This window comes from Phasianus colchicus, chromosome 4 (genome assembly GCF_987193195.1).
Source record: "Phasianus colchicus chromosome 4, bPhaCol1.hap1.1, whole genome shotgun sequence".
Classification (NCBI taxonomy): Eukaryota; Metazoa; Chordata; class Aves; order Galliformes; family Phasianidae; genus Phasianus; species Phasianus colchicus.
This window is the reverse complement of record NC_143439.1, coordinates 26,152,478-26,169,065: the sequence shown is the minus strand read 5'-3', so window position 1 is coordinate 26,169,065 and position 16,588 is coordinate 26,152,478. Positions and strand designations below refer to the sequence as shown.

The 16,588-nt window shown below is 42.1% G+C and overlaps 1 protein-coding gene across 5 annotated transcripts in view; it reads right to left on the bottom strand.

The window, feature by feature from the left end:
- The window catches only part of LOC116231077 (epigen), a 58,072-nt gene that overhangs the window by 21,733 nt on the left and 19,751 nt on the right, over nucleotides 1-16,588 (bottom strand). For 2 of the 5 annotated variants that reach the window (XM_031596627.2, XM_090138944.1), the window contains one exon: nucleotides 8,005-12,153. The exons of 1 other annotated variant lie outside the window; for it this stretch is intronic. In XM_031596627.2, coding sequence (XP_031452487.1) covers nucleotides 12,041-12,153 — 113 coding nt within the window. In that variant the 3' untranslated portion in view covers nucleotides 8,005-12,040. 2 more of the 5 variants (XM_090138945.1, XM_090138947.1) reach the window with 2 other exon arrangements.

Sequence of the window (16,588 nt, the reverse complement as noted above, 5' to 3'; positions counted from 1 at the left end):
CAAAACATAGAAAAAGTCGCTATGCCTTTCCCTAGGTACAGAGCATCTCACTGCAGCAAGTAAACTTCTTTCAAGAAGCACTACTGGATAGTCAAATACATCAATGAAAGAATTCACAAATGTTTAAAACACATACACAAAAACCCATCACTCTGTGACAGCAGGAAGAGACATTCAAGAGAAGATGATGAACCTGCATGACAAATGTTTTGCAGCTTTTCCTCTTTTGGACTGACCAGCAATTACAACTTTCTCAGAGGAAGATATCTCACTGTGCTTTCCTGATGATATGCAGTTTTTAACAGGCATTTCAGTTCAGGATTCGGCTACTGACCAGGAACCCCCATGTGAAAAGCCACCAACTTCAGACCAGCCAAGTGCTTAAGCACATTTACCCTTTTAAAACCTAGTCTTTCATATACATTTCACCACTACCACTGTAGTCTTATAAATACTCAGTTGGTTTTGTTGTTGTTGTTGTTTTTTGTTTTAATAAAGGAATCATATTCATCGTTTGGTAAAAACAAACTCATGGAACAAAGAAATTAAACTTCCCAGCAATTCATCTAAATTAGGAGCCTGTATCATTCCATAACAATCACAAAGATTGCCAAGGTACCTAACTGTTTTTTCCTTGTAGATGACTAAGCATGGAAGATGTGCCTACAACGTGCAACAGCTGAAATGAAAAAAGTATCTGGGAGCCATCTCCAGTCCCATTAGCATTGGCAGGCAACTCCAAATATCAGTGAGAAATCACAGTTAGTGTCAGCATCATTGGAACCAATTTTCTTCCCTTCTCCTTGAACAAAATCTTCTCTTCTTGCCTTTGCACTTCTCTGTAGGAAAGATGAAGCAAAACAAGCATCTGATAATAAATTACCTGTCTGGCTGGGGTGGAATAAAATCCCTATGCTCATTTCTTTCCTTCTTATTTGAGTGATCACATTGTGCATGTAATATGAGAAAGTAGTAAAGCTGTTCTGCTTCCTTGGCAAAGCTCTAGCAAATTTCATAACATAATTCCAGCTTCTGTAGCAACCAGAGTCCTGCTCTGAAATCAGAGTGCAGCAAGGCAAGTTTTGCTTTAAGTTTCAGGAATGTAATGAGCCACCCTATGATGTTTGGGAGGAGTTGTGTTCTTTGTTGTGAGTGCACTCAATAATCCATTGGAAGAAAGATGTCCAGTTCCTTTTGAAAGGCAGTCAACAGTGTGACAGCAGAATCCAGACAGCTTCCCATCAGCATGTGATGTTCAGAATACAGTTCCATTGTGAAACAGGTGGTCTTTCTCCTCCAGAGCAGAAAGGGGAAGGAAAAAAAAAGATAGAAAAGAGCAGAGCAGAATACTCCAGTAGGGCTTGAAATGACTGAAAATAGGTGAAAGAAATCAATTCTCCCCTCATCAAATCTGAAGCACAGGAGAACGTTGAGAAGGCTGCAAGTATTCTCCGCTGTTCTGACCCGCTCATCTAGCAACCTTGTCTAAAAACATTAAGTCTTTCTTCAGAAGCAAATGGAGCCCATCAGTTCTGCAGGAGCTCCATTCATGCCCTCACTCTGTCATTCTCTTTATTTCATCCCATCAGCGAGGCTGGGGCATTGCTAGACTGCGTGGAGTGGCCCTCGAAACAGAACTGCCTCTTGTTTACAGACACACTGGTAAACATTTTGATGCCAGGGCTTCACAGCGCTGTCTCTCCCATGCAGACTTTGTAGGGAGATTTCAATTTCCTGCATCTAAAATAGAAGACATTGGTAACATTTTCATTAGACAAATTTGAAACGATAGTAGTTTGAACAGAACTCCATCTAATTGCTTAACTCACTGAAGTAGCCCCAGTGAAAACCACTTTAAGTAAAATTGTACTGTGCTATACAACTGGCAGAACAGACAGCAGAAGTACTGAGCATCGGTGCCTTTAAGATCACACAGCAGTGACAAGAACGTGCTCCCAATGCTGTTGTACAACACTGTTCTCCTCCCCCCATAAATCAGATCAATGCAATGAGGTTACATATTTCCCATACCTCTTTCTTACGTAGCAGTAGATGATTGCAAGTATCCCACTTGTGAGTATTCCTATGCCAATTCCCACAGCAATGTAGCGCTCATAAGAATTATGCGCATAGGAATTCAGTGTTAAATGTTCACACCTCTCTCCATTGTAACCTGCAAGGCACCTGCAGAATAAAGATACACCATGTAAAAACTATTCAGAACTTCTGCTCTCTATTTCAGAAATACATGTTGGTTTTAAGTAGTTTTAAACCATGTAGAATGAGTCTGAACGAGGAAGGGCTGAATGTGGTGCTTGGTCAGAGCCTCTTCCTCAAGACTACCAGTTGTCCCAGTCCATCTAGTTTAAAGCTAGCTCCAGTACTGCAGTCACAGCACCAAATACCATCTAAACATACCCTCATAGCAGAGGGTGTGGACTAAGAGTTGTGTGCCCTGCTGATTCTCAGCTCCTGTGATCTCCAAAGTTGTTCAGTACTTTAGAGATGCACACCATGGTTCTGATTGGTACGGAAATAGCTATGAAGTGATGGAGCTTCAGCTGACATCTTCTAATATCCTGGCCCCTTCACAGTTCTGATGTGAGATACCATCAAGTCAACACCTCTCCCTCCCCTTTCCTTGGTATCCCAATAGCGTTCCAGACTTCGCCAAATTTGAAGCCTGAAAAAACTTCACTGGCACATGTAAGTTTTGCTTTGCTGAAAATTACAGTAACCTGTGGCAGACAAAGAAACAGTGCCACTGTTGGCAGTTCTCTAAGAAGGGTACTTAAAAGCAATGCTCTTTACTTGCATATGGGTTTCCTCAGTTCGCTGTGGAAAGCACAGAGCCCATTTATGCAATAACTGTGGTGTTCCTCCAGACAGGCCTGCATGAGCTTCAGGAGCCTTGGTTGCTCTGCATATTCTGCTGTGAACACAGAAAAAAGCCATGTTACATCTAGAAAAAGTACAAAAACGAAAGCATTTGTAAGCATTTTCACAACTCAAGATGAACAGACATCTCCTGCAGAAACAAACTTAATATATTAAGTTTGCTGTGATGCGTCTCTCAAGATGGTTCACACAATGCTTATCAGAACAAACTTCTGCAACATATCAATTTGGCTTTGGAGGAAGAACAAATTGTTAATAAATTAATTCCTAATGAGGGGTGTGTATAAAAATGATTATGGAAGATTCACCCTGGCTAACATTGGCATTATCCAACATGCAATCCATCAGAAAAAAATATCCCAAAACATCGGGGGTTACAATGGCAGCATAGAGTTATTCTCAGTATGTTTCCCTGCTAGAATTCAAATAATGAATTATTTTTTTTCTTCCAATCCCAAGACAAATCAGTGCATTCCTGTCTATCAGTGCTGCAGCTACAATTTAGTGATGAATGGTTCTCCATGGTTCTATGTTAGCAGAGTGTCCAGTTATGGTTTTAAGTAATCAGCACTCCCCACGTGGCCTTTCTATGTGAGAGTAAGCCAGGGCCACAACTGCTCAGTGTTTAAACTTGAGGGTCTTAGTATTTCAGGGGACTGTCCTAGATATGACTGATGGCAATTTCCTAACTGAGCATATGCCAACACCACGTTTCTGTGATGACCACAATCAAAATAACATCATGCAGGAAGGTGACAAGGTCTGCTCAGCGATGAAGCAATGGGGCAACAGCAGAAACCCTCCTTCTGACTAAGTGCTGAATCAAGCTTCAGAGATGGTACACTGAAGAACAGACTGTCAGATATGTACGCCTCCAGCCCTTCTGTGGTCAACTCGAGATGTCAAGACACATTTTTCAGGAGCAGTAAGACCAATTCCCCCATTTCCTGAGCAAACTCTAATCTGAGTCATTCCTTAGCCATGATCCAACTGTGCACTCAGCTTGGTGACTTTTTGTCCTTTGTGCTGCTGCATCCCAAACATGGCAAGTGACGGTAAACAGCTGCTCTACGCTATGACCTGCTGAGGCACTTCACAACTTCAGCCATGAAGTTGGTTTGGATATCAAACAGGTTTGATGCTGTCACTACTAATCCAATTGAACATCAAAGCTTTGAAAATAGTGTCCTCTAAAATCTGAGAGAGAAACCTGACTTGGAGAGACTTACAGAGAACAAGTGACAATTCAAATCTTCTTGGAAAAGCACAGATGGACTAGCTCCTTGTTTCCAGGGAAAGCTGTGGAAGTGGTAGAAATCAACTTCTTTTGAAAATGAAATTGTTGTTGGCTAAGAAAATTGCATGATTAAAAGAAAAAAAAGATTCACAAGTCATCTTTACGCTAGGGATAAAGCAGACCTACAGTTAGAAACAGTGCTAGAAGGTATACCTCAGATGCACATTTTTGTACCAGTTATAAAATGACACACATGCTAACGGAGGGGCCAAAGGTTATGCCCTATTCTCTGTATTACACACTGTAACAGTAATGAAGTAACAACGCTACAACTGCTAGCCTGTGCCCATCTACTGGAACCAGCATGCTGTCCCTGCTCAGAAAGCCTCATGCAGGGCAGACACACTCAGGATCCTAGATCATGTTCTCTGTGAGGGAGCCTCCAGCAGTGATGGCACACAAGCTCCAATACGGAGCTCTGGTACCCATTTGGTTGGCATGGGAGCACTGCAGACACACTCTAGAGATGCTAGTCAAGACATTGGGCTCACTGGCCAAGAGCACAATCAGGAGAGGACCAGGCCTTGGAGAGGTAGATTAGGAGAGGCTGATCTCATGAGAAGAGATTCATGATGCTACTCAGTCCACAGGACAGTATGATGAATATGATGCTCATTGCTGGGGAAAGTACGAGATAAAACACATGGCAAGAACGTCTGCAAGGAGCAGCATGCTGAGGAGAACTGCAAGGGCTGATTTTCATGATGTTGCAAGCGAGAGCTTCAGGGAACAAGCCATTCACACTCATTCATGGCTCTCCTCAGTTTCCAGCACAACAGGGCCAAACCACACAGTATGAAGCAGTTCAACCTGACCCTCAAGTAAAATCTTTCACTGCCCATCCCTGCTGCTCTTCCACCTGGCTCTGAGAAGATGTTTATTACATTGTCATAGTATTGCCCTTAGGTCTCTGCCATAAAGAAAAAAATGGAAAAGGTGCAAATACAAGTGTCAGATATGTAGGATGTGTAGGTGCCTCTGCTGAGACCTCAGCCCAATATCCTCATTTACACCACTTCTGCCAGGAGATGGCAGCCTACCATCCACCCACTGCTGAGGAAAGCTGCCTTCCTGTAAGCAGGAAAACGTCTTTCCCCTGTGGACCGTGGTGGTTAACACTGTCTTAGAAACAAAGGTCAGCCCAAAACAGAAGCCTGAATAGAAAGTGCTGGAGACAGACACTTTGTTGCACAGACCACAGCCTCCATCGTTGTCAGTAGCAAGAGCTTGGTCCAGTTTTGGTTGCAAGATCTGATCCTATGCGTACACGAACAAATCCTAAGTGTTAATTATTCTGACATTGCAAAAGTACAAATGATGACCTTCAAAAGAATGATGAGTCTCAAAAACAAAGATTTTCTAACCCATCCCATAGCATGATGCTAACTCCTATCACGTTATCCACCTCGATACTAAGCAAGCTGTTGAACAAACACATGTGCCTTTCAAGTCCCGTGAGGAAAGACAGACAAGCATGCTGTGTAAGCACCTGACAGCTGCCTGCAATTGAGTCACTCAAACAGATCCACCTGGCAAGATATGACACGAAGTTAAAACCTGCAGGTACCTGAAAGCCAAGGCGCGTCAACACAAACCAAGTGGCAACAAGAAGAGCGAGCCACCAAGGCCACGACAGCTCAGCCTTCAATATGGTGCTCAGAGAAGAATGAGAGCATCAGAAGGGGAGGGAATGAGTCAGATTCAGGGTCGGAACATTCCCTACAGTCACATAGAGGAAGGCTACAAAGACCTCCCTTCAGCTGAAGCTGTGCCTGAAATTCTCTATTCCTGCTTAGTCAGCTCCCAGCCAAGCATCCTCTCCACCATCGTTTTCCCCTGTGTCTGATCCACCTTGAACCTTGAGTACTCCGTTCTGTTTTGGACTCCTCACTACAAGAAAGACATCGAGGCCATGGAGCACATTGAGAAAAGGGCAACAGTTGTGCAGAGTCTGGTGCAAAAGTCTTATGGGGAACAGCTAAGGGAACTGGGATTGTTCTGTCTGAGAAGAGGAGGCTCAGGAAATTCCTTATGGCTCTCTACAACTGCCTCAAAGGAGGTTGTGGTGAGGTGGGGATTGGCCTTTTCTCCTGCATAACTAGCGATAGGACGAGATGAAACAGCCTCAAGCTGCACCACGGGAGATGCAGGTTGAATGTTAAGAAAAATTTATTCTCCAGAAGAGTGCTGAAGTGCTGGCATGGGCTGCTCAGGGAGGTGGTTGAGGCACTGTCCCTGGGAATCTTCAGGGAAAGGGTAGATGTTGTACTGAGAGACACGGTATAGTGGGAACTATTGGGGATAGCTAAATGGTTAAATTGGATGATCTTAGAGGTCCTTAGCAACCTTGGTGATTCTATGATTCTGTGATCATGGAGCCTAACGTTTCCTAGCCCTGGCACAGCTACACAGGCCCATGTGAGGTATAAAATAAGGAAACAGGACATGATCTTGTAGGAGGGATGCAAATAGATTTTGTTCTTCCTTGAGCAGAAATGAACCTCCCACAGAAAACTGCCAGCTCCTCCAGTGAGTCCTACCCAGGAATTCAATTTCTTTGGTGATTCTTCTGGCATTTCTTTTTCATCTTCTTGCCTGATGTTTCCAAGGGAAACATTCACTAACTACAAGCATGGGTACCTAGTTGATTTGCACAACTGCAACTAGCATAAATACACATGGAACAATGGCAGTCATGGTTGTGCTCCTGTAAACAAAAATCTCTTATTTGTTAAAATCTGACCCATAATTCCTGCTTTCTAGAAATACTACTGGGTACTTCTGGAGTAACAACACATATTACATAGTTCATTAAATTCCTGTATGCTCTGGAAGAACCATATCACAGACAAATCACTAAGCGAGCATGCAAGTGTTGTACTGCTAGGTCAAACTGCTGCTGTCAAAAAATCAACAGCACCTTGACTTCTGTAAGTCTGTATATTTATATGTGTGTGTGTATGTGTATGTGTGAGCATCTGTATATATATTACACAGAGTAATAGTGTAACATTTATAGCATACATATGAATGCACATATATCTGTAAAACTGTACCACTGTGAGAAACTAGATAAAAGAAGAGAACAGAGCTCAGCAGCTTGACTTGTTATGAGAAAAAATAAACAGCATATGGATCTGCTAAGAAAGCTTGCACGACAGATGACCTAAAATTAGCACAAGATGATTCGTATGCAATATGTTCTTTTAAAAGTACAAAGACATTAATGAGTATCACAGTTCAAATCCTTTCCTCCTTTACTGACCTGCCAAAACCTCAGGTCCAGATTGCATGGCTCTCCCCAAAGCAATGACATCATTAGCACCTGAAGTAACATCAAGAATGCAGCTGGCAGGTTAAACACAGCGCTCTGGGCTCAGATGTTGGCAGGTAAATAGCTTGAGTTCACATTTCAGTCAGAATAGAAAGAGAAAAGAGAGCTAGCACTCTGAGAAGGGCTGCAGAAGCTGTGATAGCCAAGAGCAAAACTGCAACAAAGAAAAACTCCTGAGTAACAGCAATGAACGTGGCATCACTTTACGTTGGTTTGCTGCATTCTCACTTGAGTGCATAAAGATTCAGACTGAAGGCAGACAGAAACCAGGTATTACTGAAAATAAAAACAACCATCAAAATTGCAGGCAATCTATCCCAAACAGCCTCAAAATATCTCCTTTTACTCAGTGATTAATAAACAGAACAAAGCACAAATACCTTCAGTGTTGTTTTTCGTCCAGCTATTCCACAGTTCTGTGCTGAGGGATGAAACAGTGAGAGCCGCGTCCTCACTCAGTGCCCCCATTGCTGTGTAATGCAAACAGATGCTGACTGAAACAGAAAACTCAGCATGGCTATTCAAGGTTCATTTCATCCAGATAACATTTACTCATTTCATGCACTTCTGATGCAATGCAGAAATGCACGGTTTAGGAAGTTCTTGCCTCAAACCTCCTTTTGTTACAGAGCTACTATTATGATTGTAGGGAAAACAAACATTTGCAGAATCCCCAAACGCACATCCACTCTGTTCTCCATTCTATTATTTATGTAACTTATGGCACAGATACCTGCAATGTACTACAAATAACGTTGCACCAATTTAACACAGAAATTTCTTTTAGCCAGGCCTTGGTTCCATTCCATCTTTAAAACCTTGTCCAATTTCAAAAAGAAGTGAAACAAATCTGCTTCACACTGCCACGATTCCCACCCCTACAGCTTATTTCAGAAAGACTAATCTCTTCCTCAGGTATACCACGACATGGAAAAGCCCCTCCAAACCCACCTTTCAGCAAAATGTAGATGAGCATTCCAAATGCCATGGCAAGCAGTTGCTTTAGCACCTTTGCAACTCTCCTTTGCTGGTGCTCGTTGGCTCCACTTATCTGTGCTGCTGTGTTTTCTCTTGCACTTATACGCCACGAAGCGTCATTTGCTGCTCTCACCAATCAAAAAAAGGTGCGTCTGGCAGCAAGCTCAGCCCTTAGGGCAACCACACATTTATTTAGGAAACTGCTATTATCTAGCACTGGGATCAGGTTTTCTCTTGAAACCCCAGTTTCCTATTACCCGTGGGCATTGTTGTGCATGCAGAGATGTAGTTTTAGAGAGACTTGGCATCTGCCAGAGCAGATCAATGATATACGGCAAAACCAGAAGGTTGCAAAACAAACAATATCATGAAAAATGAGATTTTTGGTCCCTTGGTGATAAAGCCTTACATTACTTCCAAAGGCGGTGGTCAGCGTTCAGCCTGTGGCTCCAGATGCCAGGAGCCAGGGTCCAGCCCCTGCTGTGCTCCAGTTCCTCCTGCATTCAGCTCCTCCTCATTCAGAAAAGGAATGGTGAGAACAGTCGTGCTGAGACTGAGAAGTGATCAGACAGATAACGGTGATATTCCCCATCAGTGACTGCCAGCAAAAGGCCTTTGATCGCAGCTGGAGCTGTGCAAGGGTGGCCACCTGGAGCTGTGCAGACACACAGTGAGAGTGATCATGCTTTTTACATTAAGTATTTGTAGGTCTTTAATACCTGATATACACGTTTCTTAACACCACTCTACACAGCCCTAAATGCTGTCAATTCTTTTGTCACAGGCAGCTCAGAACAAGCAGGACTGCTCCCTCTGCAACGTTGTTATGTAGCACTGGGGCAGATCACGCAGATCACCAGGAAGGCTCAGCTCAATAATGGAAGAACAGATCAACAGCCTCAAAACTCTTCACTCTCACCGTAAGAGAGCTGCTATGTTCTCTCCAAGTTTCAGTTTCCCCACTGTGAGCTCCAGAAAATAAAAAACTTTTCAAACTTAATCTTTTCTTCAACCAAAACCTAATGACAGATGCTCTAGCAACTCCGGTCAGCTTGAGTTCTCCCTCTGCACCAAGCTCTTTGGTGATGTATGGGATTCAGCGTAACCACTTCATAAGCTCAGGGAAAAACACAAGCTGGTTATGCACACTTTAATTATGTGTTCTGATGCTCATGGGCTGCATTCCAGGAGGCTTTTCCCTTCCTTCAGTATCCTGAATGGCTGCATGCCTGCACATTGATCGAGTGCAGCCTGTGCACTCCCCACTTGCCAGGACTGGTGTTTGTGCTACCTGCAGAACCTTTGCTATCAGTCCTAAGCAGGGAGCTTCCTTTCAACATACTTTTACACAATGGGAGTTTAATCCAGTGTGAATGTGAGCAGTGGCTCTGTCATTGGGCAGTGCAGTGGGTGCGGCAAGAAGAGGGCAGCAGATGAGGCTGTGGCTGTCCCCACCTGGCCTGATGCTGGCATATGAGCACACTTTGCAGGCTGGAAATAGGAGTCATAACCCTTCTGCAGGTTGCAATGGAGAACAGATGCGTCTGACAGCTCTGAAAACAACATGCCACTAAGCGAAACCTTGGTCCTGCTGGCTTTATGTCATACTAACTCACTCGTGGGAGGTGAAAAGAGAAAAAGCTGAGGACGCACTATGAGCTGCTGGGAGGATATGACAGAGGCAGACTCATTCCAGTGACATAAGCAAAATGCCTCAAGTTGTTATTCCGTCAAAAATGCAGACTCTATTTTTAGCTAAAGCAAAATAAATGAACACGGATTTGGAAAAGCAATACAAACAGGTGAAATAAAGGTAATGAATGAACACGCAAAAGGCTGCTGTTGTTCCACTCTTTAGATAGAAAGGAAAAATCCAACCCAAACTGTATCAAAGTATCTCACAGAAAGGTTAGCAGAATAGGCAAATTTTATTCCATCTGAGCCAATGATGGATTGAATGATCCAAGCATTATCTGCACCTGGATACTCCTAACATTTTCATAACCCCTCATTTTGAACAGATACGCTGGTGTCTGCACCATTGGTTCCATACACTTAGGAATGGATCTGTCAAGCTATTCTGCAAAAAATGCACATATGCAAAGGAAGAGCATCAGAAGAAACAAGCAGCACAGAAGCAATGCTCCGTTTCTTTTTTTTTTTTTTTTATTTTGGTATGTACTTCTTTTTTTTAAATAAACATAAGTAGTATTTAGCACACCTTTTTGTTTTCTTACTTTTTTGAGTGGTCTTGAATCTACTGGCAAACACTAAAGGCTCTTGATTAAAATAAAGTTACCCCAACCAAGATAAAAATACGGAGATAGCAGCCCAAAGTGACTCCCGCTGGCTTCAGTGGGAACCAGGGTAGGCTCTTCAAGTCAATACAACATATGCATATTAAAAGTGGCATCCTAGCAATAACATGACTCTCTGACTCTTACACTGCACAAGACTATTCTGAATCCACCTTTGGAACTCAAAGTTTAGGGTACAGAAACACACTGATAATCATTCCTCTCCCATTTATTTTTATGATTTCTATTTCCTTTTACAGCAAGCATATTATTATCTCACATAGTCCTCTCTAGGAAGCAAAATATTGTCAACAAATACTCGTAGGGCTCAGCCTTGTACCAGGAATTAAGAACCCTTCATGTTGCTTCAGAAGACAAGAGAATAAACAAATGGCTTAAATTCCAATACAAGCATTTCTGCCATAGGTAAACTTTTGATTTTTTCTTCCTCTTCACCTCCATCTTATACAAAAAGTACACACATAGCAGCTTTAATGACATTCTATCAAACTGAAGTCCAATCCAACCACGACACCTACTCAAAACCTTTCTGTGGCATTATGCACGAAAACACTGTCAACCAAATTCAGACATGGAAAGAAAACAATTCTGGCCTCACAACTGCAAGTACTTCACGCACACATCTTGCATACATTTCAGAGGAGAGTTTAGCCAATATTGAAGTATACAGGACAGCTTTAAATGTGTACTGAGCATTTGTATTCACCGCCAGCACTACTGTCTGGTAGCTGAAACAAATTCAAGCTTTTAATTCCTTTCAGACTCTGGATCACTGTTATCTAAATGTTTTCCAACTTCAAATTACACCCAGAACATTCCACATCTTCAACAGATATCCAGTATGTTGAAACCTACTTTTCATACAGATGAGCGAACCTAATGCTTAAATAATCTCACCTATAGCATCCCATCTCAAAATATACAAGCATAATTCAAGCTCTGGAATTCAAGTTTAGTTCTTCACTTCCAAGCACACAGTTGACAAACAACATGGTACCAACAAAGTCTGTACCATTCAATTCAGTGTTGCTCACAGTAAGTCAGCAGGAGGTAACATAAAGTATTGTAACATTTTGTAAACCATCAAGTTCAATATAGTTTACATGAAAAAATAAATACAATGTAGAAATAAATATCTTTCTAGTAAAAAATAAAGGTTTTGTATTACAATAAATAGAACAACTTGCATTCTTCTTCTGAGACAGCCCACTTCCTCTAGTAAATGAGCTTCTTAGCAACTATCAGCGTGTTCTTCAGAAGCATTGCAACAGTCATAGGTCCCACCCCTCCCGGCACTGGAGTGATGAAGCCAGCCTTCTTCTTCACTTCTAAGAGAAAAGAGAGAAAGAGATTGACTAAGAATGTTTCCAGAAACTTTTTTCTCATTCATTTATCCAGACAAGTCCAACTGGCAACAAGCTTAACGGACCATGATTTGGACAGTACTGAAGAATACGTGAAAAGTTACAGCAGAAGTCTTCTCCAATCCACAGTAGTTCCAGGATGAGTTTGAGGGACACGGTTTAATGGACATGGTGGTGATGTGCTGACAGTTGGACCAGATGATCTTAGTAATCTTTTCCAACCTTAATGATTCTATGATTCTGTGACAGGATACAATCAGGACAAGAGTTGCAAGGTAGTCCTCTTGTGAATGTCATTACCCAAGCATCAGTTTTGGGCTATGTTTTCCCCATCAGCTTAAAGCAATCTGCCTGCAGAAGGCTGCCTTTTCCCCATGGGAGTACACACCTCCACCCAGCCTGTGGTCAGCCACCTAAACTCGTGTTTCTGAGAAGCTGCAAGAAGAGCAGGAGTCCATCAAGAAGCACAGTTGAGCACAAGCACAGTGAGGTTGCCTCTTCAGCCTTCTTCTCCCACTGCAACCTGAAGCTTCTAATGAAAATACCTGTTCTGAAGTGAACTTCAGAAAACCACAGTGGGAAAAAGTACAGCTTCCTGGTTGGTTTGTTTTCTGCTTCTCAACATGGGCAAAGAACAAAACAGAGCTGAGTCTGTAGAAAAACAAATTCCCACTGCAATAACAGCCATAAATGCTCTACTCCTTCAGAGAAGGTGTGGTTTTGTTGTTGCTGTTTAACAAACAAACAAATAAAACCAAAGCAAACCAAACCACAAAACAGCCTTACTATGGTGCCTACATCACACTTGGACTGGAATGCACTCATCTTACTGAAGTGTCAAAGAAAGAACTCTGACAACTGCAACTACCCATGCTATGTGGCTGTCCAAAGTTAGCATGTACCTTGAATGCTTCTTCTAAGAGACAGACACATCTCTTTTCTTATTTTTTAAAGCATTTAGTTAACAGCTGCCAAGTTACCTCTTTGTAGGACGAACTAACATCACGTAACAATATCATTTAATATTTGTATCTATTCTGTATAATGTAACCAACTGAAATTTCAGGTTACTTTTGCAGGAGTGGGAATTCATTGCATGACAAACTGTAACAAGCAGCCATTTTGCTAATAATGGTTAGTGCAAGAGGCATACTACTGATTGCTGTAAAGATTTTCACAAGTGCCATCATGAGTGTGCATCACACCATCCCTGCCTCCCCCCCCCCCCCCTTTGCTTGTTTACAAGTGATATCCTGAAAGCTCCCATTCCCCTGTTGCCACCAAGTGTCTGAAGTAAGAAGGAGAAAGTAACTGCAAGCATGTCATATAGACACACTCTATGGTGAGCATTACTATTTGAAAAACAGCTGAGAAGAGCTGTTAATTACACCAGGGTGGGCTTTAATTACTCTACTGGCTGTACCACCAGATGTACTATTAAAATACTTGGAAAGCTTAACAAATTGCAACTTGCATTGCTTTTTGTTGTTGCTTGGTTTTTGTTGTACATGTAAGTTGTAAGAAATAAATTAAGGTCCCATACGACAGTTATTCTTAATATTCTCACACACTCTTACTAATTATTCTGAACTACCTGCTCTTTGAGATTGGTGTTTATGGTTAGCAGTTACTACAAATCCTAACTCAATGTCATAATTATTGAAATGTACCCACATCTGAAGTGAACACCATCATAATTGCCATACAAATTGTTTCAGCCATTTAAAATTGAAATAAGTCTATTTCCATGGCAATGTTATATGCTTCTCTTTGTGGTGCTATTTAGAATACTCTTATCTTAGTTACCAAGTGCTGCAGTTCACAGCTGCACCTAAGGAAAGCCTTCCAATGCACATCATGCACAACATCATTGCCTCTCATGTTAGGAGCTGTTCTGAGGAACACAGGCACAGAGCACAGTGTGCTGCTCTCACAGGTTGCAGAGGACTTTCTCTCCCCATACTCTATCATTATGGAAATTGCTGTGGCTCAACGTGGCAGAAACCATAGTTTATATGTTTGCATACAACCACCTGGATACCTTATTCACAAAAGCTGATCCAGATATATACAAAGGCTGCTCCAAAAGTAATGCCTCCTGTTTTATTGTGTTAGCTCACAACATCAGAGGTGGATGCTGGTTGTATGGCAGTAGAGGGTGAACTTTCCCACAACTACTCCACATGCACATTCTTGCTCATCACTGAACAAAATACATAGCTAACAATGGTAACTACGTCAAAAAAAATAGTGTTTTGTAGCTAAGAATTTGCTCCATAAAACAGTGTTATTGTACTCCTTGTATCTGTTATAGCTTCCATGGATATAAACAGGAGGCATTACTTTTGGAGCAACCTGTGTAAACAAGTGACAGTTGTCTATGTTTAGGAACTACCATCTGATACATCTCCACCTAGAAGAGTAAATATAGATCAGATGAATGCAATTCTCCAAGATGAACATTAGTGAGCAAGGGGGTAAAAATAATGCCAAAAAAGTGAACAGATTTTCCTTCTCTTGTGAACTGTAGAAAGTGTAGAAAGCCAAAGCAGTCCTAAGGCAGCACTTTGGTGTGACCCATCTCATGTCAGTAAAACAGGTGCTGCACCTTTGCTTCCTTCAGGAGGTCTCGTTTCTGCTTCCCAGCAATGGTAAAGCTCTAACCTAGCTTCTGGAGACCAGCAATTTGTAAAATGTTGGTACACAAATCAGATGTCTATGGGGAAGGAGCTGCTATTTTGCAGCTTCTTTAGAATCTTCAAATCTTCCTTTGATTCTTCAGAAGAAATGAAATGTAGATTATTTCCTTGACAAACAGGCTTGGCTGCTTTGGAAGCAGCCCTTCATTCCTCTGTTCCTTTAAAGCAGGAACATCAGACACGGAATAGGGTTCATCACACAAACCCAAGGCAAGTCTCAACCTGAAGGTGGCTCTGAGTCTGGTGCATCTGCATTGAGTGATGCAGAATAATTCCTGCCTAAGCATTGTTTGCACATGGCTTTATTAGTCCCTGTACAGCTTCTCCAGGATCACTGCATCCGTGCAGCACTGCACAAGTGTGAATCACGTGCTCAGCAATCATAGTAGATATCCCGTGATCTGCTTGCTTTACAGTCTGGGATTTTTCTCACTGTGCACTGGTGGGATAGCAACCTGAAAACAATGATCCCATTTCTCAAAATTCCTTCTGTTTGATATTATCCCACTAACGCTCCCCAGCAGAAAATTAAGCAGCACGGCTACTTTCAGATACAGCTAATTAGCACAGACAAGTGGGTGAGATATTGCAATAGCCTTGGGATAAAGAGCAGTGGCAGCAGAAATTAAAGATCCCAGTGAACATTTCCTTAGACCCCTGCATGAGAGGTGGCCTACTCTTTGAGAAAGAACCTCGACTTCTCCATCCCAAAGCAGAGTGACACCAGGCAGTGGTGCTCCATGGCCTTCTGGCAGCCACCACTCAGAGCTAGCAGTCACATTTAGCAAACATTCTGTCCACAACCCTCTTCAGAAGCTCAAGTATGCAGCCACTGCAGCTGGGATCCTACTGAACTGTGAAAATAGCCTCCAAGCCACCATTTCAGATTGTAAGGAATGAATAGAAAGTCTTTGGAATTTGCAAAATAAAAAAAATAATTTCTTGCATTGGCAAAGCATACCAACAAGCAGATCTTCCCCTGAGTTCTACCAAGCAACAACACAGAGACAGTATTACACAATTTGGATTTCTATTACATAGATAAAGAATGTCACTTCTTCAAAATGAACTTAACTAAAAAAAAAAGCAGTAGTGAAATTAGTTGGAATACCCATGTTCTGTTTTCAGGACTGCTGTTTATCCAAACAGCATCAAGAGATTGTTTGGAAAGGATTCAGAAGTTTGAGGAAAAAAAGCTCACAGCCTGGAAGGTAGTGCATTGAATGTGGAACAGTAGCAAACAACTGTCAGAATGAACTGTTTCCACAATACCTGCACTTCTACATCCCACCAACTCTAGGTAAGACACAATACCAACACTTAGATAAAAAATTTGGCTTCGAAGATGATCATGGTACATTTTTTCACTACCTGAACAAGTTTCAAGACACTTGTCAGCTCACCCAATAGATTGGTAGGAATTAGTGCTGTAGTTAATCGGAACAGGATACATTACCCTGGTTCTTACTAAACTTATGTGCCTTTTGGTACACTTGCTCCATCTAGAAGCGAGCCTGGTCCATTCCGTATATTTCAGCTTCACGGGCCTCTCCAGCTCATTTCCAGCTATCAGAAGCCAACTTCATTTCTAACAACATTTTTGCCCAATACCACGAAGACTTGTGTGTCCATGAACAGCGCACCACAATTCACAACAGTGCCACTTTCTCACAAACTGTGAAGATTGCAGTGACAACTGA